The sequence below is a fragment of the Papaver somniferum genome, unplaced genomic scaffold (assembly GCF_003573695.1).
Source record: "Papaver somniferum cultivar HN1 unplaced genomic scaffold, ASM357369v1 unplaced-scaffold_158, whole genome shotgun sequence".
In the NCBI taxonomy this organism is placed as follows: Eukaryota; Viridiplantae; Streptophyta; class Magnoliopsida; order Ranunculales; family Papaveraceae; genus Papaver; species Papaver somniferum.
The window spans coordinates 354,017-379,044 of record NW_020625264.1 but is presented as its reverse complement, the minus strand read 5'-3'; the positions used below and the strand labels follow the sequence as shown (position 1 = coordinate 379,044).

Sequence of the window (25,028 nt, the reverse complement as noted above, 5' to 3'; positions counted from 1 at the left end):
TTTTTAAATATATTTAACAGAAAAATAATTTTAAACCTTGAAATATATGACGTGGGTATGGATAAGAGTCTTACACTCTCGTCCAGACTCAAGTTGCCAAATCAGGAAAAAAAAAAAAGTTAACCATTCAATTACCATTAGAAAGAATTTTTTCAAGATGAGTCCTAAAATTTTTAGATGGCTTCAATTTTTGTAGAGACCCAGACTCCATCCGAAATACTCTTAGTTCTGTTACAATGTAACAACACCCAATCTCGTTCAATCAACCGAAACTGATGTTCAATTTTTTTTTTCTTCTACTTCATTTTAGGCAAAAAAAAATAAATAAAAAATGTATGATGTTTTTCTTTTTCCAAAGCATATGGTTAGATGATGCAAAGCCTGGTAAGAAATCCGAAAATAAAATGGAGGGAATTATGAGATTTGGGAATCTGTTTAGGCGGGAGGAACTTCATTTTGGCGCTCATTATTAAAATAAAAACCCTCTAAATTCTTTCTTTGTTCGTCATCGATTTTTTTCTCATCATCAATCAGAAACCCCAAAAGAAATATCAACCAATCAATCAAGAACAAGAAGAAGAAACGAATTCCTCAGGGAAGAAGAAGAAGAAGCCCTAATTATACCCCCTAAAGAAGAACTTGTTCTGTCTTAGTTATTAGTGGCAAAATCAAAGAAAGAAACTCTCCAGAATTCAGTAAGTTTTTCTTGATTCTTCTCAATAATTCATGATTAAAATCAAAATTACTCAAATATGTTCTTATTAACTCAAATTGAACTCTAATTTGTTCATTTCCTTTCCCAATTTTCCACGAGAAACTTTTAATTTCTCGATCCTTCAGACTAATAATAGTAAGAAAACCCTAGTCGATTTTATTTTTTAATCCTTTCAAACTCCTCTTCGTGTGAATGCAGCAACTTATACTGTGCTCATTAAATTAGACATGTTAATTGTTTTTTTTTTGAATTTTTCTTGTAAAACTTTATCACAGAATTCGTACAAAACCCTAGATTAAACAGTCTCTTTTCTTTTCGGTTCTCTTCATGTCAATGCAGTGACATAGACTTAGCTAATTAAGCTCTTTCAATTGGACTTGAATTTTCATGAAGTTGTTCTTTCATTTAGCTAATATGAGTTAGGGATCAACTGATTGTTTTTTTGAATTTTCTTCCAGGTGAAGACGATTATTCACAAGGAATTTTACTACATTGTGATGTTCATTAGTACAATCCAGTGATTATTAAGAAAGATGAGTAGTAGAGTTACAAGAAACAGCAAGAACAAAAGGAGTAAATATGAGGAAGAAGATGGATCTGCGTCTGAAATCTTAAGGAGAATATGTGCTACTGGTGATGTTACTAAAGATGATATAGACCAGTTATATTGTATTTCTAAACCTGTTTGTCAAGGTTGTCGTGTGAATTCGAAAGATAATCCTAACTGTTTCTGTGGACTCGTTCCACCTACTAATGGTTATAGAAAGGCAGGTTTATGGCAGAAGATGCCAGATGTTTTAGTTAATCTTGGTCATGATCTATCTGAGGAACTTCGTGCGGACGAAGGTTGGCCTGCTGGTTTAACTAATCTTGGTGCTACGTGTTATGCAAATAGTATACTTCAGTGTTTGTATATGAATTTGAAGTTTAGGGCTGGTGTTTTTGCGGTGGAGCAGGAGTTGTTGAGGCAGAATCCTGTGCTGGATGAGTTAGCAAAGCTGTTTGCTGGGTTGCATTCGAGTGTGAAGGCTTTTATTGATTCGTCCCCATTTATTAAAAAGTTGGAGTTGGATAATGAGATTCAGCAGGATAGTCATGAGTTTCTTACTTTGCTTCTTAACTTGCTGGAACAATCTCTTAGCCGCTCTAAGGTTCCAGATTTGAGGACGATAGTACAAGATCTCTTCGTTGGAAGTGTTTCAAATGTGAATCGGTAAGAATACATTACTTATTTCCTTATGCATTAATTTATAAAGATGAAATGTTTAGCTTTTTTAAGCCAGTAGCTATATGTTTTGGTTGTTAACGCAATTATATGTTGATATAACAAAAAAGAAAGAAAGAACTTGGACTAACTTTCCTTTTACCACTAGTTGCTGTCACAAAAATGAGTTAGTTTCCCAGTACTGCATTCAACCAGCTTAGTTTAAGGGTTCATAGTTAACTATTAATGCCATAGACACTTTCAACATCATATTTATGGTTTCCTAGTTATCCTTTAAGAGACCAATTTACTTTTCGTTCAAACGTCTTGGCATTCTGCTGCATGGAGCAGTTGTATAATTTTCCTGCATGTTATACACTGATTTATATGTTCCGCATTTATACTATCGCAGGTGCTCAAAGTGTGGACAAGATTCCGAAGCTTCTTCAAAGGCGGAAGACTTTATCATCTTGAGTTAGGCATCCAAGGTTTCAAAAACTTGGATGAGAGTTTAGATGACTATCTTAGCGTGGAAAAGTTAAGTGGGGACAACCAGTATTCGTGCGTGCCATGTGGTACACGAGGTGATGCTACTCGATGGATTAAACTGCGCACCCTTCCAGATGTGCTTAATTTCCAGCTCAAGCGCTGCATTTTCCTTCCAAAGGTGCTTATATATATCTAATGCAGATTTCTCGCTACACATTATCGTGTTATCTCTACACATTATGTGTTATCTGCATTTTCATGGCCAATGTTATTTTGGCGTTTTTGGATATTCGAGCTAATAGAGAAGAAATCTACTGTTAATTTTTGTGAACTAGATAAATTTTTTTAACAAAGCAGCTGAACCACTAATTTATTCTTTCCATTATAGGAAGATATCTTTATTCAGATTCCCTCCACCCTTTCACTGATACTAACTTATTGGAAGTAATAAAATTCCTAAGTATCAATCACCCGTTCCCATATAGCATGCTTATGTCACTGATTTAGCCGAATTGCTTTCCTTTTCGCTTTCTATTTCTCTATTTTGAGCTGTCTGTGATCTTCTGGATTGATATCATTGTATTTGCATTTGCAGAGTACCACAGGGAAGAAAATAACTTCGTCAATTAGCTTTCGGGGAGAACTGCAAATGAAGCACAGATTGAATGAGCCATCTCAGTCAGAATTATTATACGATTTGTCAGCAATTCTTGTTCATAAAGGTGCTGGTGTAAATTGTGGGCAATATTTATCAATTATTAAAGATGAACTTACGGGAGAATGGTGGGAATTTGATGATGAGACTGTTTCAAAGAAAGGTTCTCATCCCTTTGGAGAAGACTCTTCTAGCTCTACTGCAGAACCAATGGAAACTGAACCAAATTTGCAACCCCCTTGTTCTGAACAAATGGTTGTTTCTAATGGGAATCATGTCGATGTTGGTCAAGTACATTCTTCAGCTTCTAATAATGGTTGTCAGGCAAAGACCTTTGAATCAACTGATGCATACATGCTGATGTATCGTCGTCGAAGCACCACAGAAAGCAAAAAGAAAGCCTTCAGAGATACAGAAAGATGTAGCGAGCCAGTGCCTCAACGCGATGATAAATGTCTCCCACCTCATCTCTTTGAAGAGATGAAGATATTGAACGACTCGTATCTCTCTCTTTGCCAAAGCCACAAGTAGAAAAAGGAGAAAGAGACGGCAGGAATTGCAGAACGAAGACAAGAAGTGAGATCTATTCTCTCAGAAGCTCCTGCTTCTTCGGTTGACAAGCCTTACTTCTGGATAACTACAGACTGGCTTCACCAATGGGCTGATACCAATTCCCCTCCGTAAGTGTCTCCTTGTGTTGTTCTCTATTTCTATTTTGTTAATATCTTCTCACAGTAAATTTGCAAATTTGAGTGGCCTGTTATGGTGATCCGCACAGTGAATTCATAGAAACACAGAAAACATCGAGATGCCAGGACTAGTGTTATGTATACCTGTGAAGCAGCAAACAACAGATACGCCTTTTCTACCTAGAATTAGTCATCTACAGATTTTAGAGAAGGGATTTGTGAAACTTGTAGTTTTATACATGCTGCTAATGAGATTTAGATTTGAGGAACTAACTGGATTGAGATTACCATCTGAGTAGGTTACCAATTAGTTCTAGCCCTTTAGGTGTCACGTCGTCCTAGATTCCGCTTTCTTTTTTACTATATGTTCTTTGAATCTTTTGAGTCATTACTTTGCAATTTAGACGTTTCTCTGTTCAACTATCTCGATAGGCATTCAAGGAATTTTGCTCTACTAGTATAAGTTATGGAACTTAAATTGTGCAAGAACTGAGGAATGGAGTTTACTTTGCTATCTATTGCAGTGTCATTGACAACACATCAATTCAGTGCTCACACGGTCGAGTTTCAGTTTCAAAAGTTGGCTCTATGAAGCGTTTGTCAGAAGGAGCCTGGACAAGGTTGCTTTCCAAGGTATTCTCGTGATCTCGTCTATTTGTCTTTAACTTTGTGAACATATATGGATATCTGCTTGACCTGCTAATGTCGTCAACTAGTTCCTGCCTCTAAGCCAAGTAGCTGCATTGAAATCTGACAAAGCAGTCTCGACTCTTCGAGCTGCTTGTTCTATGAATTATCTCTACTTGTTTAATTATGTAGTTCACCCAAATAGTTTGGTTCCTTGTGGGAGCATTGCATGGCTCTTTTGTTGTATTTCAATCTCAATTGAGATTAGGCACATAACATTTGCTTTAGTTCTAGGAACAGTTTGTTTTCCTTTTTTTTTTTGTTTCGCATATGCTCCTTACTTGGGCATCTTTGAGGGTTTTTAGTGCAACGAAGGCCTGGATTGGCCACTTCAGCCATTTGGATTAGAAGTTTCATTGATTTCTGTTAAATATTTAGCAAATGTATGTTTCTTTTCTTGGCCATTTCATCTGTTTACTTGCTCACATGTTAACTATGATAATGGAACTTTTGGCTCTAGTATGGTGGTGGGCCAACACTATCCAATGATGACCTCTGTATCGAATGCCTAAGGGATGGGGCAAAGACGATGGTTCGAGCGAATGACTATAGGGATCAAAGATCCTCTTTCAAGGAGATTGCAGATGCCTCACTTGCTGGAAGATCTATGGATGGGACGTTGTACTATGTATCTAGGCCTTGTTATGGATTCTACTGTCTCGCAGTTAGTCTCTTTATATACTTCTAGGAATATGGTGTCACTAAATACTATAGTTTTGGCTGTACTTTAGAATCCACCCATTTACCACTTTGTTTTATTCCCTTAAAGATATTCCACTATAATTTAGTATAAGAGGAAACCAGAATCAAGAAGCAGGTAAATCCTTTATCAGCTGGAGAAAAGTTACCGAAGAATCTATTGTCCCGAGGGGTTAAACTGAAGGCTTTAATGAATCGTACCCGAGGAAACATGTCGGAGTGTAGCCATTCAAAATCCATCGGGATGTCAAACTGTTTCCTAGAGCTAAACTGCTAAAGGGGTGGCTTTAATGACAACACTTCCGAGAGACATGTTAGGGTATAGACATTCAAAAACCACGGTTTGTCATGTATATGCTGTCTGTCGAGATCGAATCTTGTAAGACTGATTACATTTGCTCTTGTAGGTTTTGTTATTGAAGGTTCTCGAATGATGTTAGTTCGCTTTGTTGCACAGGTTGCAACATTGGTCACGGAGAAAAACTGTGGATTTTCCCAGTGAAGCTGACATTGGCCCAACAGCTTCAATTAGGTGTCCCCATGGAGAGCTTATGCCGGAACAAGCGGCTGGGGCGAAGCGTGTGTTGATTCCGGAGGATCTCTGGCTCTTTCTATATGAAGATTCTAACAAGGTGAAACCTGAAGATGCTTTGGGTTGTTCAACATTTCCCTCAGAGGCAGAATCATGTGCCATATGCAGTGTCGAACTTAATGAAGTGGCATGCTTCGAAGATACTCTGAGGTAGATATGCTGATATTGATATTTGCAGTAGCATAAAGTTTTTATTGCAGCTTAGTGATTTAATATCTATGTTAAATTTACAGAGCAGCAAAGCTCAAAGAACGCCAGAATCATGAGAAGTTACTTCTGGGAAAGAATGATGGGCTTAATCCAGGCAGCAAGTATTACTTGTTGCCTTCATCATGGATTACTAAGTGGAAAAGTTACATTACAGCAAGTGGGAAGACGGTGTCTTCACCTGCGGCTGCCAGACCAGACCCTCTAGAGGGCGTTATCGATTCTCTAGTATGTGGGAAAGTAAGTGGTAACTTTACATGGATATCTTAGAATTTCTAATTTATTTTTGTTGGACACTATGAACCTATCTCATTTCAGTTAATGGTTTTTGAGCAACTTCAATTTTACACGAACAACAGAAAATGGGAACACCTTTTAATATATCAAGTGACACAGATAGAGATTTTGAAGTGACAGCCAATTGGTGTTATTAAATCTCCCAACTTTGAAACTAATAGTCTAATCTAAATGGTAGCTAGTTAGCCATATTCGCTAAAATGTGGCATATGTTCTAAGTTAGCTTATTTGGCTCTCATAACTTGTTTGTTGTGCGATATGATAAGTCTCTTTATTATTTATTATTTTTATTTTTATTGCATACCAGCATTTGCGGCTGTTAGAAAGGCCTCTGGATCTTTACTGCAAACGTGGTCTTATTTTTCAGAAGCCATCTACCGTAAGTGTATAAAACTGTTGCATTATTTTAATTGTGATTTGGTCTTAAAGCATTCGTCATGTATGGTGCTTGTTGCTCATTCTACCTATTCATTCGATGTCAGTCGATGTACCATATGTGTATCCATATTGGTGAATAGTTTTTCATCTAGAACAATCCATCATGTGCTCAAGGTCGCATACTGCGAAGGTTTTCGTTTTTCTAATTCCTATTTGTGTTCATAGTTAGGAGTTTGATTTTTCCTATCAGCTATCTAGAACACCGCTTTTCTCTCTATGCGGCTATAACTGGAGATATTATTGTCATGTTTACCTCTTCCACAGTACCTCTATAGTTTCCCAGTACAAAGTCTACCCTACTTGAAGGTCTGTCGCTATTTTCCTAATTTACCTTTTCTATTTTAATTCCAGACAGATGGATTGACTTTAATCTCAGAGAATGACTGGATGTTCTTTTGCGAAGATTGGCGAGTTCCCAACTCAAAATGTGTATCTGCTGAAATTGGGTTCTCGAAATGTGACGTGAAGAAATTAGTTGGATCTTCTGAAGAGATGCCAATTTCAGAAGCAAACCTGAATCCTTCAAATGATGAGGTTGAGGCAAGGCAACCTACTATTAAGACTTATCCGATGGTAAGATGAGGTTGTGCTCTTTTGAAAGTGAAAGTTAAAAAGACTATAGATCTCTTAGTCTTACACTATTTCATGTTTGTGGTTATTCTAACTTCAGTATTATTTGACTAGATATGCGAGGAATGCATAGGAGAAAGAGAAAGTAGAGAGCTAACACAGAAATTAAGCTATTTCGATAAAGAGATTTCTGTAGTTCTCGTACGTGGAAAGGAAGCTCCAAGATCCGTTGTTGATGCTTCTTGTGCAGTTTCTGACCCAGATAGGCGCGTTTCCAAGCGCTCCCGCAAGGCTTCAGATGGCAACACAGTAAACTTGAAAGTGTCTGGTTCCATGTCAATCTATCAGTTGAAAATGATGATTTGGGAATCATTTGGGGTAAGATTTTGTCTATTTCACGTTTTTGAGAATCTGTTCTGGTAAGCTAGTAGGAATATAGTGTTTTGTTTTGCTGTCTGAAACACATAAATGCGAAAGGAACTAAAATCACAAAGATGTAGCTAATGCTGCACCATGCTCCTAGGTGTTTTCCTAGTTTTTACGTCTATAAACTATGAATCCCTCAAGTTTTTGACTGCTTTCTGCCTTCTCGATAGGCAAAAGTTTTTCAACCCAAGTACTTTGACTCAGTAGTTTTAAGTTCTATTTTGCCAAATACTCTAGGTTTCTCAGTGTTCTCATAGTTCATGGTGGTTCTTTTTGAATCAGTAAGCACATAGAATTATGTTTGATACTGTTTCGTAGCTAAGTAATTACTTTTAGCATACATGGCTCTCATATCTGGAAACTGATCTTGCAGGTCATCAAGGAGAATCAGATGCTACATAAACGTACCAGGCAAATTGAAGAGGAGTCTGCTACTCTAGCTGACATGAATATATTCCCAGGAGATGTGCTCTGGGTCAGAGATTCAGGAATCTTCGAGAATCGTGATATCGCAGGTAATTTAACATTATCATCACTGTAAAGATTTGAATCCTAAACATGATGGTGAAAGACTTTCTTTGCTGCATAAGCTAGGTGCCTTTACCCAGATCATAATCCGCATCTTCCGGAAGATGTTTTCGTCATACATTCTAGTCTTTCAGCTGATCGCCAACTTATATGCTGTGTTATTTGTGAGGTCCACGAGAATGAAAATTAGTTTCCGCTCTTATCTCGGATTCATTTTTTCTTTTTCCTTTTCCGTTTTCCGTCTTTTCTTGCTTTAGCTTAAGTATCTTTTAACAGTTTGACCATTCCCTCTATTTTAATACCAGATGAAATCTCCGGACAGCATTCGGAGGTCAAGCGAACTGAGGGAGGATTTCGTGGGACGCTTCTTACTGCATGTATTTCGAACCAGGTTATTTTAGAAGCATTCTTCCTTTGTTTTCTTTTGAAAAAATGGTTTGTGGGATTGCCTGTGCTAATAACTCTGATTATTCACACATGACCAGTAATTTTTGACGCTTCCAACTGATATACAAAGGTAACCAAATTCATGATCCTACTCCTTTCTGTTCATGGTATTAATTTTCTAATATACAGTTTGGCTTGAGAGAATACACTGTTATAAATAACCTATTGCCCGCTGCTTCGTTTCCACTATCTGAGATATTGAAACGATATTTACTTCACCTGCACATATCATTTCTTCTATTCAACTGCTACTTAATTTTGGCAATGGCATCTTTTGCAGTAACACTAAACTACCAGAGTTCTTTTGGCAACACATCATTACCTTACATCCACCAGTCTACCTGGTAAGTTTTGATGTTGTTGGGAATTAGTGTAAGCATCAAATGTTTTTGGTGGAACTGCAGTAATGCAAATATTTGTAATACAATCGCTGTATTGCCGTGCTCTCACTTGGAGATGATCCTTCATTGCAAGGATGTTCCCCATGTTAAAACTTTTTATCCCAGCTCTTCAGAAGTTGGTTGAAGACTAACCATAGGACATGTTGAGTAGATAGATTATCCTCACCCGGTGCCAGCAGTTTCTTGCCATTAATGTGCTGAAAGAAAGAAGTAAACATACTTACTTCTAGATACAGGAATTAAGATAAAAGAAAGCAATTAGAAAAGAAGTTAACTTTGGCTTGGGTAGATTAAAATTTGTTGCAATATGATTTTACATTTGAACCTGATTTTCTTCTTTTTGTCGTTGAAGTATGAACCGTGTTTTTATGTTGCGCAGGTTTTCTTGGATAGCAATTTTTTGTGACATAGGTGTTTGATTGGATGTACAGTTTTGAATGAGTATATTGTCCCTCTTGAATTGCTATATTCTTGAGCCTTGAGAAAGACTTATTGTAAGAAATCATTTTCCTGCCTGGTGAACTCGGAAATTTTACACCGGTAGGATGTCGGAATATTTTCCTATTTAAAATGTGTGTTCATCTAGTCTTATTAATATTTAGATTGGGTTACATACGTGTGTGTCGAAGGATGTTCATTTGGTTGTAAAAATATGTTGCATCTTTCACAGTAAGTTTTGGATGAGTCATTGGTTAAGTCAAATGTTCATAGACTGTTGCTCTGCAATCAGTTGAGCTTGAAAAAAGCTAATATTTGCAGAAGTTGCGTGGAAGATAATTTTGCAGGTCATAATGTCACTATCCTATGAATTTCTGTTCCTTTAGCTCAACTCTTCTTGGACGGCAGGGACTCTTTTGAAGTTCCTATATTACTTTTATTTTTTTTATTTTTATTTTGGAACTTTTTGCTTTTCTCTGTTATGATAGGGTGCATGCCACTTCCATGCTTGTTACTTACATGGGTTGATATGACATGCATCCATGTATCCTGTATTGCCCTCCATCTTTTGTAGCCCGGTTGGATACACATTTAGAATTAGTTTTTCTATTTTTAGAAGATAGAAGGCAAGAATATAGTTTGAGCATAATCGCATTTGTGAACATCATAAGCAAATTTTATTTCATAAAAAGTTTTTTTTTGTTCGTTTCTGTTCTAGTCTTAACGTGTGCTCCTCTCCCATTACGACTAAGGGGTGTAATAGACAATATATTTTGTTACCTTATTCATCTGGGAGAATATACGATATGCAATGAAGTCTCCCATATTTCCTGTAATACTGATTAGATGAGTTTATGGAATAAGAATAAGTCAAGGATTCATTAACATCCGACAGTTGTCGACGTAATAAAGCAGAATTCTATTCTTCATTTGATTCTGCCACTAGTGCAAAATGAGTTTATTAAGTGAAATCTCAATAGAACGGGCTTCCCATGGTGATAAATAACAACAAGAGCCACCGTGGAAGTCTTAATACCGGTGGGTAATTTTAGGAAAAATAAAAGTGTCCACGTGTACTCTAATTAAGTCTTAATTTCTCTTATTTTATTTTTTCTCTTTCTGCTTCTTCTTCATCTCCATCTCCTCCATGAAAAAAATCTGAAAAACCAGAAACCCCTTCTTCTTCTACAATGGTGAAACCGAGAAATAATTAGTGATTTCCCTTCTATGTCTCCTAAACCTAATCCCTTTTCTCCATATTCGTTATCTCTTCCACAAAACCCAAATTCTCTAACAAATCTAAAGATTACAGTTTCCTTGTCAACATCAAAATGAAAAACCCTATCTCCTCAACTATATTCATCGTCATTAAACAAAACCCCTTACTTTTCCCAGTTTCAATAACTAATAGTCCTTCACTTCACCAGATCTATTCGAGGTCGTCTTAAACAAGGATTTAATGTTTTACAGATGAAAGAGAAGATATTTATTGTGCCAATTTTTTTCTTTATCTGGTAAGATACTGCAGAGATTTTACATAACGGTTTTGTTATTTTCTATTTTTTTCTTCAATTTTGATTTTTTTTTTTTTTGCTTTTCTAATGATGATTAAATAGTTGATGTTGCTTCAGTTTAGAAATTTAGAAGATAAAAATCAGGTTTCTTGAAATTGTCCCATGGTTCAGATATTCTGGAACTTACAAAGATTTGATTATCAATCTATCCAGGAAAAGATTCAGCTTTGGGTGATAGTTTTTTCTTCAATGTGTTTTATATAGACATCTTATGTTTTGTTTCAGATATATTCTTTGAGGTTGATTTGATTACTAAAATGCTAACAAGTCTTTATTTTCGGTGATTCAGGAATTGTAATTGACAGTAAATGCAGCTAATAAGTTTGGGGTTTGGGATTTTGAGTTTTAGAGATGTTTTTTAGTTGTCGAATTTCTTAATTTTTGTGTTTTAATTGCTTGTTTGATAAAATGTATGTGGTTTTAGCTCTTTAAGTCAGTTGTATGGAATATGGTTTAATATGAATCTTGATTGCGGATTTTTTGGTGTTTGATGTTTGCAGTGATTTCTCTTGAGGATAAAAAGAGTAGTTTATGTAAGTACTAATTTCTCAATTCATGTTTTTTTGTTTGATTGTCATTAGAATTGTCTGCATATATAATCTGTTTTGTAAGGATCTAAATATTTTGTGATTTTTTTCTGTTTGCTATTGTAGGTTGGTGTTGAGTCTCTTAATTTCTTTATATTCCCTATATTGGAGGCACTTAACATTGCAGCACCTCTGATAGTGCTGCTAGAATTGAATGGATGTGGTGTTTTATCCGAAGCATCCATTCGTTGTCCGTGTATGATAACATTAGTTGCTTCCTTTTGTGGGTAATGCACTTTCTTCTCTCTTCATTTCCTTTTGTTCTTTCATTAAGGTGTTGCGCCCAATCTAATATCTGTAATTCGACTGCCAACTGAAAGATGATTGCTTGTCTGCTGCTGCAACTCCGTGTTGGCGATCACATTGATGTTCTTTGATTTATCTTGTACTTTCTTGTTGAACTTGCAACCTGTTTTCGGAAGTAGCTTTTAACACCGATCCCTTCTCCTGTAAACGAAGGCATAGATGGTGCAATTTTGCCTTCAACTTCATGTTGAAACTTTCTGGTAGTTAAGTTTGTAATATAAATATAAACTTTAGCATTTGAGGTTGTCAGATTTGGAACTTAAGTATTTTAGATGGTTTAAGTTGTAAATTGTTGGAATTTTTTAATACAAATTTAGTTTTTAATCAATTTGATTTTTTGGCTAATACAGTTCAAAAGTATATATTAATATAATAGTGATTCAGCTTTTATTTTCAGATGTAGCTGATTCAGCTTTTGATTCAACTGAATTAATTTTTTTTATAGTGGTTATAATCTTACATTGTCGTCAGTATTTTTTTTATATAGTAGGAATAGAGGAGCTCATACTCATGGATATATCGTCTGGCATGTGGTTCAACCATATGTTTAATTGCCCAGTAATGCTTTTTAGAACTTTGTATTGACATTCAACTCATGCAGTTCAAACTCTTTACAGGTGAAATCTTTTAAATCAAGATCACGTTGCTCCTCAAACTTGTCTAAGGTGATTCTAACATCTTGGGGATTCTGAGAACGACCTTTGGATAGATGGATGGACATGTTCCATCTACATTCGAGGGAAATTTTATACAAGGGATGACACGTCGTGGTCAATTTCCTGCTCACCATTCTTTAGAGCGTCATCATCCGAGCGAGCGTGAACTCTTGGAGAACAAGCTAGCTGCTCAAAAAGCAGATATACATCGATACACCATGGAAAATCAGAGATTGGCGGCTACTCATGTTTCCTTAAGACATGAACTTATTGATGCTCAGCAGGAAATGCAGAAGCTTCAGGCTCACATTAGAAGCATCGGAACAGAAAGTGATATTCAGATTCGACTTCTGGTGGATAAGATAGCCAAAATGGAGGAGGATGTCAGGGCTGGGGAGAGTATTAAGAAAGAACTGTTACAGGCACATATGGAGGCAAAAGCCCTAATTGTTGCGAGGCATGAACTTAATGCTCAAATTAAACATGCTACTCAGGAATTACAGGAGACCCAGTCTGAGGTCAAATCATTACCAGAACTCCATGGAGAGCTGAATAGTTTGTTCCAAGAACACCAGAGGTTACGGTAAGTGAAGCGAAAACCCCAACCCTTGTGTACTGTTTTCCAATTTCTAGACTCTGGCATATACTCTAAAATGGACCAAGTCACTGATCGAATTATCCTTGTTCATAAACTAAGTATAAATATTGCATTTGTGTTATTAGATGTACCTATAAAATCATTTTTTACTTTACAGTTCCTGGGAAGCAAACCGTATGAGCCTAACACAATTTTATGTTCTTGATGTGTGGATAAAGGGTCACGTTTGAATCCGAAAAGGGTTTGAACGTGGAGCTAGTAGAAAAATTGCAAAGAATGGAAAACATTATGATGTCAATGGCAAAAGAAGTGGAGAAGTTACGTGCCGAGGTGGCAAATGCAGAAAACAGAGCTTATGGTACTCCCTCCCTCTCTCTCTCTCCATCCCAATCGATAAGTAGACTAAAAATAATATTAGTGTCCCTGTTTAGCTTCTAAATTTATCTATAGGAAATGCTTGATCTCTAGATTCCTTTTTGAGTTTATCTTAATTTTCGGCTTTTTTATTAACTCATTCTATTGATATTTGTTAAATCTAGCAGCACCAAATGCGTGTGGAGCTGTTTTCGGAAACCAAGATCCTTACGCAGCACTCCCTCCTCCCCCTCCTTCACTCCTACCTCCCCCTCCTTTACTCCTCCCTCCACCTCCACCTCCTCCACCTCCGCCATCCACTCCGCCTCCACCTACGCCAGGGATTGCAACCCAAGTTGATGATGGCTACAATGGGAATCCTATACAGACTGGTGGTGGGACATCAGGTGATGCACAAAATGTATATGCAATGGGCGGCACTACCGCCCTTGCTGGTTCTGCTAGCAGTAGCAATAGTGGTGCTGTTGTTGGTGCTGGGGGTACCGCAGTAAGTAGTGGGGCGAGGAGCGGATGCGAAAGATGAAATGATGGCCTTCTTCCCACTCAACTCTTGGAGGTAAATGTAAAATGCATGCGTAATATTATGGGCTGTATGTAAAGTTCTCGAAACTAATTTATATTGTTTGACTTGGTGTAACTGTGTTATAATGAAAATGCTATTTACCACTGAGCTAGATTATCTTTTACAATCATTCTTGAGCATAATTGACAATTCATAATTATAACTCAAATAACTGATCTATTTCCGTGCTTTAGTTATGATTTGGCTGCTACGGATCACTTGTTACCCTATGGAGTCTTAACTGGGTTTTCAATTTGCATTTTGTATGTTAACACCATGGATGTCTAGTGCTGTCACTTTATATTTGCATATCTTGTACAAGTGAGATTGTATTGCATTTCTAGTGTGCATTAGCTAGTCACTTGAGTCCCCGTCAGTTTATATTTGTATGTAAACACCATGGATGTGTTGAAGTGAGATAGTAGGCGTGCATTAGCTAGTCACTTGAGTGTGTTCTAATGCAAGAGGTCATTTATTTGGGTTACTTACTGACAGACTTTTCAACTGGAGGATATGATCTTTGTCCTCCCATGAGAGCACGCCCGAGATACACCTTACTGGTCTTGACTTGAGGTCTTCTTCTGAGTAAATAAGGGACTGATAACAACGAGAACAGCTTCTGCATTTATGTCATGGTCCTGATAGCGTCCCTAGATGATGCACAAGGTTCCCATCAAAGAAAAAACGACAACAGTTTGTGCAAACAAGGTCTCTCTATCAGAAAAGAAAACAAATGTCAAACAAAGCTAGATTTAAATAAACACCCCAGATTTGGTCAAGTTTCTTAAATGTAAAGTAAAGTGTTGAGTATCATCTTTTGATTCAAAAAGTTCGGATCATGTTTGACTCCCTAATGAGCCCGTTTGCGGGTTAGCCCGCCCGTTTGCGGGACGGGTTTACCCGTTTTTGCACGGGCCGACATTTTCCCAATCCTAACCCGGCTTGTTTAGAAACCAGCCGAGCCGGACCGGATTTTGTACGGTCCGGACAACCCGCGGGTTTGGGCTTCTTTGCCAGCTCTAGAACTCTTCGTCTACAAAAAATTACCATGGAAAGTACCAGATTGTTGTATATCAGCCGAGCCGGACCGGCTTTTTTACGGGCCGGACAACCCGCGAGTTTGGGCTTGTTTGCCAGCTCTAGAACTCTTCGTCTACAAAAAATTACCATGGAAAGTACCAGATTGTTGTATATTGAGGGGGAAAAAGAAGAAAAAGGGGGAAAAAGAAGAAAAAGATGACAGCTGTGGGATTTGAACCCACGCCCTTTCGGACCAGAGCCTAAATCTGGCGCCTTAGATCACTCGGCCAAACTGTCATGTTGTGCCAGTTTTGAGGCAAGTATTTGTAGGAGTTGGCATTTATAAAATTGCACTAAGAGCTAAAATAAAAAATCACATTCACAGCAATTAGACCAACAAAACAATGGAACCAAAGTAATAAATCAAATTGATGAATACGGGTTTCACATTAGTTCTTTTATTTACATTTCCAGAAATGCAATTTTCTGCCTGGTGTTTAATCAGAAATGCTATGTGAAAACGGAAACCCTGTATTGATTTAACAGAACCATATGGTCAGACTTCTGAACCAGGGATGTTGTGCACAGCTTTGGCGATCCAAAATTTGGTTGTTTTATGTATGAGGAGAGATTGTTGATTGTACTACTGTGATACAACTGATGAAACTAGTTGCTGCTCTACTTCGTCCCAGTTATGAACTTTGGTCACCATGGGATGCAGAGCGGCAGACTCAGACTTTGACCAGGGATACGAGTTTTCGTAATCAAAAAGTAGAACCCGGATCCCAGCTTCAGCGCACTCCAGAGCATATCGAGGGTTGTCGTCGATCAGGACATGCGCTCCCAGAGACCTGCCAAACTCAGACAAAAACCAGGCAAAACTCATTCATTTTTCTAAGGTATTACAATATGTGACTTGCGACATATGGTTTGTGTTGTCAATCACTTGGGAATCGAAAGGCTTCATTCATGTGAGAGTTACCAATAAGGAGATATACCTGCAAATTTCAGATTTTGGTCGTGATATCCCGTCCAAAGCAAAGTGATTGCCAAAGTGAATCTCTTGAAATAATCCAGGGAAGTGCTTTTCGAGCCACTCAATTGTGTGATCTTTAATTGCATTCTGACGAGACCTTCAAAGCACATAAACTAATCAGACCACACAAAATCACAAGCTCGGGATTGATATTGGGATCAAAAACATTTCTTAAAGGAGCATATTACTCTGAGATGAATACTTACGTCACAACAGATAGATTGCAGAACTTAGATAGCTTGTGGAGAGTGACCTGAGCACCCGGAAGAGGATGGATTCCTGTTTTGAAGTAAGGAGTCTTGAAGAACTCGTGAACACGGATATCAGCTGCCACAACATAAAAAGGGCGTTTCAGATGAATGGCATAATAAGTAAGTTGAGCACTCGAGCTATAAGTAGAGATTCCCACTACTGCCAAACATGTTGATGGAGTAGAGAAGCTACTACAAATTCTCAGAAGAATATAGTGTTTGCTGATAAATACTGATCGAATCAACTTGGATTCCTAAACATAACCTTGAGAAATTCAGTTAACACAGGTTAAGTTTTGGTGTTTTAACCATTAGCCAACAAAAGGAAGAGCAAAACTAGTTGAGCAAATTCAAATGAAAATTGCTAACATGCATATGCAAGTGGCACACACCTTCATCTCGAGAGCAATTCCAGATCTGAAAGAAAAATAAAAAAACACAGCAAATAGTACACTAGTTAGGTAGCAGTACATTAGTAAGGTAGCACTGCAGTACATGCTAAAATTAAGAAACAAAGGCGTAGTATCTGAGCCATAGCAATGACAGAGCATAAGGTCAGTCCGTGCACATTTTTTTTCCGGGACTATGAGCCTTCTTGTTCGGTAGACCAGTTTAAAACTTCTAATTTGGATTATGTCACACTCAAGAGGTGGTTATGAAGTTGGGCATGGAGAAACAGGATCATGTTATTTTGTTCATTCTAGAATATGCACCTATATGTATGATCAAAATGCACCTTCCGATTTAGATATTTTACCCTGAAAAACTCGTAGATGTGGTACTCCGAAACCGAGTGGCTGGAAGAGTATCGATCAGCTATAAATCTGTTAAGGGCTGAAACGAAGTTTCCAAGAACTACGGATGACATAAAAAGAGATAAAAATTCTTCATATTTTAGCCACAATAACTAGCCCAAACCAAAAAGAAAAAGTGGTTGCAGATAAACTTACCCTCGTCCACATCAACAGCCACAACCAGTTTATCAGGCAATGCACAGTCAAAGAACCCAAGAGGGCTTCCACGTTCGAACATCTCACCATGACCATTCATCTTCAACGGCCGCTTAGTGACTGTAGCATCCTTGTTATCCTCAAGCCTCTTACCATCATCCGAATAATAACGAAAAATCTGTGGATAGGGCAACGGAGACAATGCACGAGTAGGCTGCTTTCTGATAAATTTATCATCAACTCGTCTACTATGAAGGCCATGCCCATCAGGCGTGCTGTGGTCAGCACAACAATTCAAGTGAAACTCCTTTCTGCCCCGCACATTTATCCTACTACTAATACTACCGCTGCTACTTCGACTACTACTACTAGTACTACAACTACCAACAAGATCAACTGCAATGCAGTTTGTAATTCGACACCCATGGAGCACATTGGCTCGACCAGGACCGACCACCTGACTATTAAAACCATGGACACCCGCGGTGAAGAAGGTCCCATCTAGTCTGGCGGCCATCACACCCCAAAAATTGATCTTATTAAGATGGCACAGCAAACTTTGCCCCTTTAACATAATAATTAGGTATTTCAATTTAATCACATTCCACCAATTTGAATCAACCAAATCAAACTTTAAGCAATGGCCAATGAAATTGAACCCCGAACCCACCTACCCCTCCACCCTATTAAAGAAATGGAATATGGAATTTCAGAAAATATAAAAAAACTGGAAATGAAGAACACCCAAATGATGGAATAGAAGAGATTTATCAAATCAGATCATCATATAATATTAGTGTACGCTGCAGATGAAACCCTAAATTAAAATAGTAGAATAGAAACAAACAAGGAAATGAGAATTACCCAGATTCCTGATTCTTGGTACACGGAAACTCTGATTGATAGAAAAAGGCTTTTGCCTTTGCTACATTAATAGCCAGGAAGGAGGAGAAGTGGGGTTTTGGTTTCAAGGAGATTGTTAAGCCATAATTTTCGTTATTAGTTGGAGTAATTAGGGATTATGATTATTTTGTTGGACCGTCTTAAAGGTCTTAATCAAATCTAAATTTTGTGTAGAAAGCATAGAGTCCATTCATTGTTATGCGGACCATGAGTCAATAGGAGTAGGAAATTTTATAGAGTATATAGAGTTGAGTGGGATGGGCTTGGTTCAGGAGATGAGATGGGAGGGGACGTGTTTACAGGTTCAACGGGAGTAAAGGCTACAGGAGGTGGATAGGTGGAGGAGTCTAGAAAGGAGTAAAGGGGATGGATTTGTGGGTCTTGAGGAGGGGAAGAGCCTGGACGAGAGGAACAAGAAAAAGGGAAGACGTTTTCATCAAACGTGACATGTCTTGAAATGATGAATTTGTTTGTGGAAATGTCAAGACAACGATAACCACGATGATTGGGTGGAAAATCAAGAAAAACACACCTAGTAGAACGAGGAGCAAGTTTGTGTGGTGTTGTGGAAAAAAGATTAGGGTAGTAAAGACAACCAAAGATGCAAAGATGAGCATATGTGGGTTGGCATCTATATAAGATGGACACCGGTGATTGGAAATGGAGAAGTCTAGTAGGAATAATGTTGTGTAGGTAGACGGCCATAAGAAGAGAATAAACCCAATATTTGGGAGGAACGGAGGCATGAGACATTATAGTACGAGTGATATCATTGATTCCGCGAATCATGCGTTCAGCCTTACCATTTTGAGAGGATGTATGAGGACATGAGAAACGAAAGACTAGGCCGTTTTGACTAGCAAAGTTGTGAAAAGAGGAATTGTCAAATTCGCGACCCATGTCGCATTGGAACGATTTAATTTGGCGTTCAAATTGAGTTTTTTGAACAAAGGATTGGAATTCCAAAATTTTGGTGAAGACTTGGGATTTTAATTTTAGTGGAAAAAGCCATAAATAATTGGTGAAATCATCCAATAAGAGAAGATAATAACGAAACCCCATATCTATATTCAACGGAGACGTCCATAAATCACTATGAATTATATCAAAAGGAGCAACACTGGTAGAATGAGAGTCATAAAAGGGAAGACGAACATGTTTGCTAATTTGACAAAAATGACAAAGATTGGGGGAATGATCCTTATTACATTGAATAAAAGACTTTGTGCGTAAAACATCTAGGACAGCCTTGCCAGGGTGGCCGAGGCGACTATGCCAAACGGTAGGTGAACATACGGCAAGAGAATATTGGTGAGGTGGTGGCGAAAAAGACGATTGCACGGCAGATGTAGTGATGGGATAGAGCTCCCCAGAACTATCACATCGTAGAATAGTCTTCCTCGAACTCAAATCCTTCACAGAAAAAACATAAGGATCAAATTCAACAGACACATGATTATCAGTGGTAAATTTATGAACAGAGATTAAGTTTTTGATGATGGAAGGAACGACAAGAGTGTCTTTGAGGTGAAGGGTGTGAGATGGAAGATTTATGAACCTAGAGCCACTAGCAGTTACCGGAATGCTATTGCCATTTCCCACTAAGATAGACCGCACATTGCTCGAATGAAAAACATTATGTAAGGTACCTGGATTCGAGGTGATGTGTGAGGTTGCGCCAGAGTCCATATAGAAGTCATCATCAGGCGTTTGAATGCTCATGGAGCTGTATGCTTCGGCAATATCCGATGGTTGAAGGTATTCCGTGGTAGGAGTGATGTATGCTTGTGGTGAATGGGCTGTCGAGGTGCTGCGGCCACGCCCACGACCACGTCCACGGTGCTGGCGACCACGCCCACGACCAGAGGTAGGGGTGAGCATAAAAACCGGAACCGCGGATTTGACCCGTATCCTTCCGCAAAATTGCGGATTTCACCCAAACCGCAAGACGTATGGGCCGGACACGGATGGGATTCTCAAATCCGCACGTTTTAGCGGTTTGGGTGCGGTTGAATATTGAAAACCGCGGATTCAACCGCACCGCATCTGACTCTTCTCCATTAGTTATAAGCCACTAAGCCCAGCTAATTGAATGTGATGGTCACTAAGCCCAGCTAATTGCAATAGCTTATTCAGGACCTGTTTTTGATGTCAAGTAAGCCCAGCTAATTGTTTGCTTATTCAGGACCTTTCCAACAACTTACTTGCGAGTCAGAGAGAGTTGGGCCTCATGCCAAAGACATGCCCAATTTTTTTTTTTTTATCCCTAATCCGCGGTTAATCCGCAACCGGACCGCACAATCCGCGGATCCGCGGATGTAAAATCCGCGGGTGATTGGGCCGGTCACGGTTTGATTTTTCAAATCCGCAGTTTTGACGGTTTGGTTGCGGGTGACCCCTAATCCGCAACCGTCCGTCCGTTGCACACCCCTAACCAGAGGCAGTGTGCTGAGTAGCCCAGTAAGGGACAGCAGGATATGGGCTTGGTGGAGAAGTCCAGTGAGGAGCCCAGTGAGGAGCGGTTGGGTAGGGTTTCCTTGGGCCTGCTGGGTTTGGAAGGAGAGGTGCTTGGCGGCCCAGATGGAAACTGTTCTGTTCATCAGGGCGATGGACAGACGACGAACGAAACGGACGATAGCTGGGAGAAGCATAGAATTCGAGCTCTTACAGATTAGCTTCAAAGTTCTAATAGGACTCATTTAGGCTGACCATAGTTTCTCTACACAGTCTAACATGCATTCGATATTCTAAGCAGCACATAAACAAGATTTTATTGGGTATATCTGGAGGTGAAAAACTTCTTCCAGAATAAATTTGTCAACACCACCTATACTTGAGAGAAATTGTTTGGTTGTGTTGAGATATGAAGTAACATCTGAGCAAATTGAAAACCCAGTACAGAAATGCCGTGAACACGTGAACCCGCAAGTTCAGCCCGTTACGGGTACGGGTTGAAGAAATGTCAATCCGTGAATAATTTCAACTCGCGGATTTCGACCGTAGAACCCGCAACGGGCGAGCCCCGGCCGCCCGGTTGCCAGCTCTAACGAAGACTCTACATATGGTTACATATTACTCCCTCGGTCCATTTTTTACAATTATACCTCATAGATAATAACTAGTAAAATTTAAAAATGATTTATCTCCTAAACTATAACACGTTTTTTCGTAAATTTTATATCGTTGAAAAACATTTTAAAACACCTACGTAACGAAAATAAACATGCCTATCAAATTATACATATTTCTTATAATAACAATAATCAATTAAAAGGGCGTTTTAGAAATAACCCCTTAATTAGTGAAATAACTCAATTATTTATTGGACAAACTCTAAAACCAAATAGCTCAATTAATCTTGGACGAAGGGAGTATTATGTAAAACTATAAGAAGTAGTCGTCTTGAACAGGTTGTGGGTACTGGAAGAACAAAACACAGTTATGGTGCACATAAATATATATCTGAATTGATCACTGTTCTGGTTATGAACATAAACATCAAAAGAATTATCTTCTTGCATATCGCGCCTCGACAATCAGTTCAAGGCAAAATCTCATCTCATGCCGTTGTTTCCAATGCACATTACATGTCCAACCCTGCAGTGTACGTAACTCCAGTCGACGGCAACCAAGAATTACCATCAACAAACCGTGCCACCGTGAAGTTAATCGCCTGTGACGAGTCATTTATTATTTGATATCCAGGCCAGTTCACTCTTTTCCCTAATCCTGCACCCGGTCCGTAATTCATGTACTCCGCGTAGAAGAGTGTATCCAGTGCGAAAGTCGCATTCCATTCCAGCCATCCCTCGGGTCTTATCAGATCTCCCAAGTAACATTTCATGATAACAGTTCTTGAATACAGCTTCCAGGGTCTGCCTAGATACGTCTGAGTGGGTCGCGTCGTAATATTTGTAGAAGCATTATAACTAGGGACAGAAGCAGCAGCAGCCAGGTCTGAATCTGCTGAAATGTTGGAGAACTGAATGGAAAATCCGGTGTTTTGATTCGGGTCTTTGCGGCCTTGAGCTGTAATGGAGTTCTTCTGATCTGGAAGTGGTTTTCTCGCTAGTATATCACATTTCTGGAAGACGACGGCTCCGTTACCAAATATGAAGTCGACCGTTCCAGTGATTAGACACTCCCTATAGAACTGACGGAGCGAGTGTGCATACAGTGTGTCCTGGTACCCCGTGATCGCGCATCTGTAGAAGACGGATAGGTCCGAGTCAGATCGAAGCGCAACTGCCTGGTGCTTCACTGCTCCTGCTGTATTCTCTATCATTAAGTCTTTCGCAATGAATCCTCTTCCAGATACAGCTGCAGCACATATGAAAAGACACCAGCAAGCTATATAAAATCATCTCTAGCAGGAAGACACTAGTTTACAACAGGCGGCGTGCGACTTACCGAAAGTTGCGGTCCTGAATGTGGTCCAACCATCAATGAAGCTCCGATTGCCTGTAATAACAGTTGCATTCATGCCATCGCCAATCATCATAAGATTCCATTTCTTCTTCTTAATATCCACATTCTCATTGTAAATTCCTCTCTTAATGTAGATGATAAACCTGTTGGTACTCTTGTCAGGAGCTGCTGCTACTGCGTCCATGATCTTAGTGAAGTTCCCAGACCCATCAGCAGCGACAACCACATTAATAGTCATATTGCCGTAACTGGTTGCATTAGCAGTACCATTATTGTTGATCGTTGGAGGCGGAGGCGGTGGCGAAGGAGGAGTTAGCTGCAACAATCTCCTGTCTCTAATATGCATCCATGAAGGGAAATTACGCCTTTTTTCCCTTTTCGCAACCTTATTAACCGTCTGTCCGGCAAAATTCCGATCCCGGTGACGTTGATGATGCTCTTCATGGCGTACCATGGAAAGAACGTCGGAAACGAGTGACGTAACATGCTTCAGTCCTCCTGCAATCATGTGCTGAACAAAAATGCTACTAGTCTTCTCAAATCCTTCAATGCAGGTGTCTTGATTTCCGAGTGCCGCACTCAACCATGACCTTAGATCATCTGCTAGTAGTCTGCTGGACGATCTTGATGTCGAGGGCAAAGATGATGGTCTCTCGCCATTCTTTCTTCCCCTGTTCCAAGTAGGTTGCCACCATGTCCCTGCTGCATCTATACAAATTAATTCATGCTAGTTTATGTACCCATTATTCTTCCAAAAAGAAAAAAAAAATGCACCCATTTTGAGATGAATTTAAACCCCACATTTTGGATACCACAAGTAAACGTGTTTTTACTTCTCCGAAGCAAAAGTCCGACGTAAAATTGTTATTGCTTCACAAAAGCTAACTTTTTGACGGTAGTTGTTTTGAAATTACCTGATTTCTTGTTTTTTGATTTTTAGTAATAATAATCGAATTTCCTTCTGGACACCAAAATTCGAATAAGAAAGATTTTAAATTCTATTTCCAAACTGATTTCTTGTTTTGTAATTTTTAGTAGTAATACTTGAATTTCCTGGGGACACCAAAACCAGAGTAAAAAAGAAAAAAATATCGTGATATATGTAATTTCTGGATGCCCATCCAAATGCACTATGGTAAAATCAACACCAATTGACACATTCATTTTACTAGTACACTGTACACCTATTTAAAGTTAGTAGGCATATGGATAAGATGTTACATCACATTGTTTCAGAGAAATGTCCTGACAAGAACTTAATTGAGCCAAACTTAACACTGTCGGTATCAACAGATATATATGCTTAATTAATTAATTATCATCTTAAATATGGATTAAAATGAGTACTAATTAAAGAAGAACTTACCAGGAGTGTTGTTACGAAGATGATGGTGTAGAAGGTGTTGTTGAGCAGAATTCAGTGTCCAGCTCAACTCTTGGGCGGTAAAATCAAGCAGATCAAGACAATCGGTTACAGCATGTGACAATCTGAAATTGTGAGAGAAAGCACCAGTGAATTTCGAAACAATTGATGTAACCTTCTCTACTTCTTCGATCGCCAGCCGGACCGACTTCAAAAACACTGATGTCGGTGTTGTCAAGCACTCTTTCTGCAGAAATCCATCGTCGATTATATCAGAATCACTGTAATTCTCTTCATCTGGTGATGAGCCAAGAACAGTAACGGAAATGCACAACAACATTAACAACAATAACCGGAATGACAACAACGAGCAAGATGAGGAAGCCATGTGTATCGGGTTAGCTCGGTTGATCAGCTTCCGGGAAGAAGATACATTGCCGTTATATATGAAACGGAGAAATGAAGTTGAGTAACTGAAGATGTATATTTTTGACAAAGTTGTTAAATTTTCTCTGAACATTCAGTTGAGTGTATCAATTAATAGGGGCTGGCCGGGTTTTATTAGTTGGCAGGTGAAGGAATTTATTGAAGCTTGTTAGGTGTCTGAGTCTGAGAACGAGGACGAGGTTGATGAGTGTCGGTTCATGAATCCATACGTGGCGAGCTAGCTAGCTGATTTTATGGTGTAGAGATTTGGCTTTGGAGTCACAAAAGAAAGAAAAAGAATAAAGCAATTCAAAGTGAAAAAATTCATCAATCTATAAAAATGCAAAAGAGAAAAAGAAAAGCAGATACAAAGGAATTAAAGCCATGACGCGGTTTCCATATCTGTTTTAATTTTATTTATTTTTTTGATCAGAAATTTTACCACCTCCTCCTCCTATGTTAAATGCAGATGAGGCAGACCCATACGGCCATAGCAACATAGTAATAAAGG

The 25,028-nt window shown here is 38.7% G+C and overlaps 3 protein-coding genes, 1 non-coding gene and 1 pseudogene across 9 annotated transcripts; 2 read left to right on the top strand and 3 right to left on the bottom strand.

Annotated features, from left to right (window-relative positions):
- The first annotated feature begins 324 nt into the window (after window positions 1-324).
- On the top strand, window positions 325-10,055 carry LOC113337257 (annotated as a pseudogene).
- Window positions 10,056-10,542: 487 nt separating this feature from the next.
- On the top strand, window positions 10,543-14,267 carry LOC113337235 (protein FLX-like 4). Of its 2 annotated transcripts, none has more exons than XM_026582944.1 (6): window positions 10,543-10,996; window positions 11,557-11,589; window positions 11,710-11,870; window positions 12,567-13,188; window positions 13,422-13,561; window positions 13,746-14,267. In XM_026582944.1, exons 4-6 carry the CDS (start codon window positions 12,659-12,661, stop codon window positions 14,099-14,101), a joined length of 1,026 nt encoding a protein of 341 aa, XP_026438729.1. In that variant the 5' UTR covers window positions 10,543-10,996; window positions 11,557-11,589; window positions 11,710-11,870; window positions 12,567-12,658; the 3' UTR covers window positions 14,102-14,267. The 2 variants fall into 2 exon arrangements, with proteins under 2 accessions (XP_026438729.1, XP_026438728.1); XM_026582943.1 differs by having other exon boundaries at window positions 10,544-10,996; window positions 13,743-14,267.
- A 1,110-nt stretch (window positions 14,268-15,377) lies between these two features.
- TRNAL-UAG lies at window positions 15,378-15,457 on the bottom strand. Its single transcript has one exon. It is a non-coding gene; the product is annotated as a tRNA-Leu (tRNA).
- Window positions 15,458-15,565: 108 nt separating this feature from the next.
- LOC113337296 lies at window positions 15,566-18,505 on the bottom strand. 3 transcript variants are annotated; one of them, XM_026583012.1, is made up of 7 exons: window positions 18,262-18,505; window positions 17,398-18,080; window positions 17,205-17,281; window positions 16,840-16,864; window positions 16,403-16,523; window positions 16,159-16,293; window positions 15,566-16,011 (listed from the first exon to the last, which is right to left on the bottom strand). In XM_026583012.1, the coding sequence occupies exons 2-7, from the start codon at window positions 17,969-17,971 to the stop codon at window positions 15,804-15,806; spliced, it is 1,140 nt and encodes a 379-aa protein (XP_026438797.1). In that variant the 5' UTR covers window positions 17,972-18,080; window positions 18,262-18,505; the 3' UTR covers window positions 15,566-15,803. The 3 variants fall into 3 exon arrangements, with proteins under 3 accessions (XP_026438797.1, XP_026438795.1, XP_026438796.1); XM_026583010.1 differs by having other exon boundaries at window positions 17,205-17,302; window positions 18,262-18,504; XM_026583011.1 differs by having other exon boundaries at window positions 17,205-17,302; window positions 17,398-18,499.
- Window positions 18,506-21,563: 3,058 nt separating this feature from the next.
- Window positions 21,564-24,785, bottom strand: LOC113337169 (pectinesterase/pectinesterase inhibitor PPE8B-like). Of its 3 annotated transcripts, none has more exons than XM_026582864.1 (3): window positions 24,095-24,785; window positions 22,711-23,430; window positions 21,564-22,620 (listed from the first exon to the last, which is right to left on the bottom strand). In XM_026582864.1, the coding sequence occupies exons 1-3, from the start codon at window positions 24,609-24,611 to the stop codon at window positions 21,884-21,886; spliced, it is 1,974 nt and encodes a 657-aa protein (XP_026438649.1). In that variant the 5' UTR covers window positions 24,612-24,785; the 3' UTR covers window positions 21,564-21,883. The 3 variants fall into 3 exon arrangements, with proteins under 3 accessions (XP_026438649.1, XP_026438648.1, XP_026438651.1); XM_026582863.1 differs by having other exon boundaries at window positions 22,711-23,436; window positions 24,095-24,780; XM_026582866.1 differs by having other exon boundaries at window positions 22,711-23,427; window positions 24,095-24,780.
- Between the last annotated feature and the right edge of the window lie 243 nt (window positions 24,786-25,028).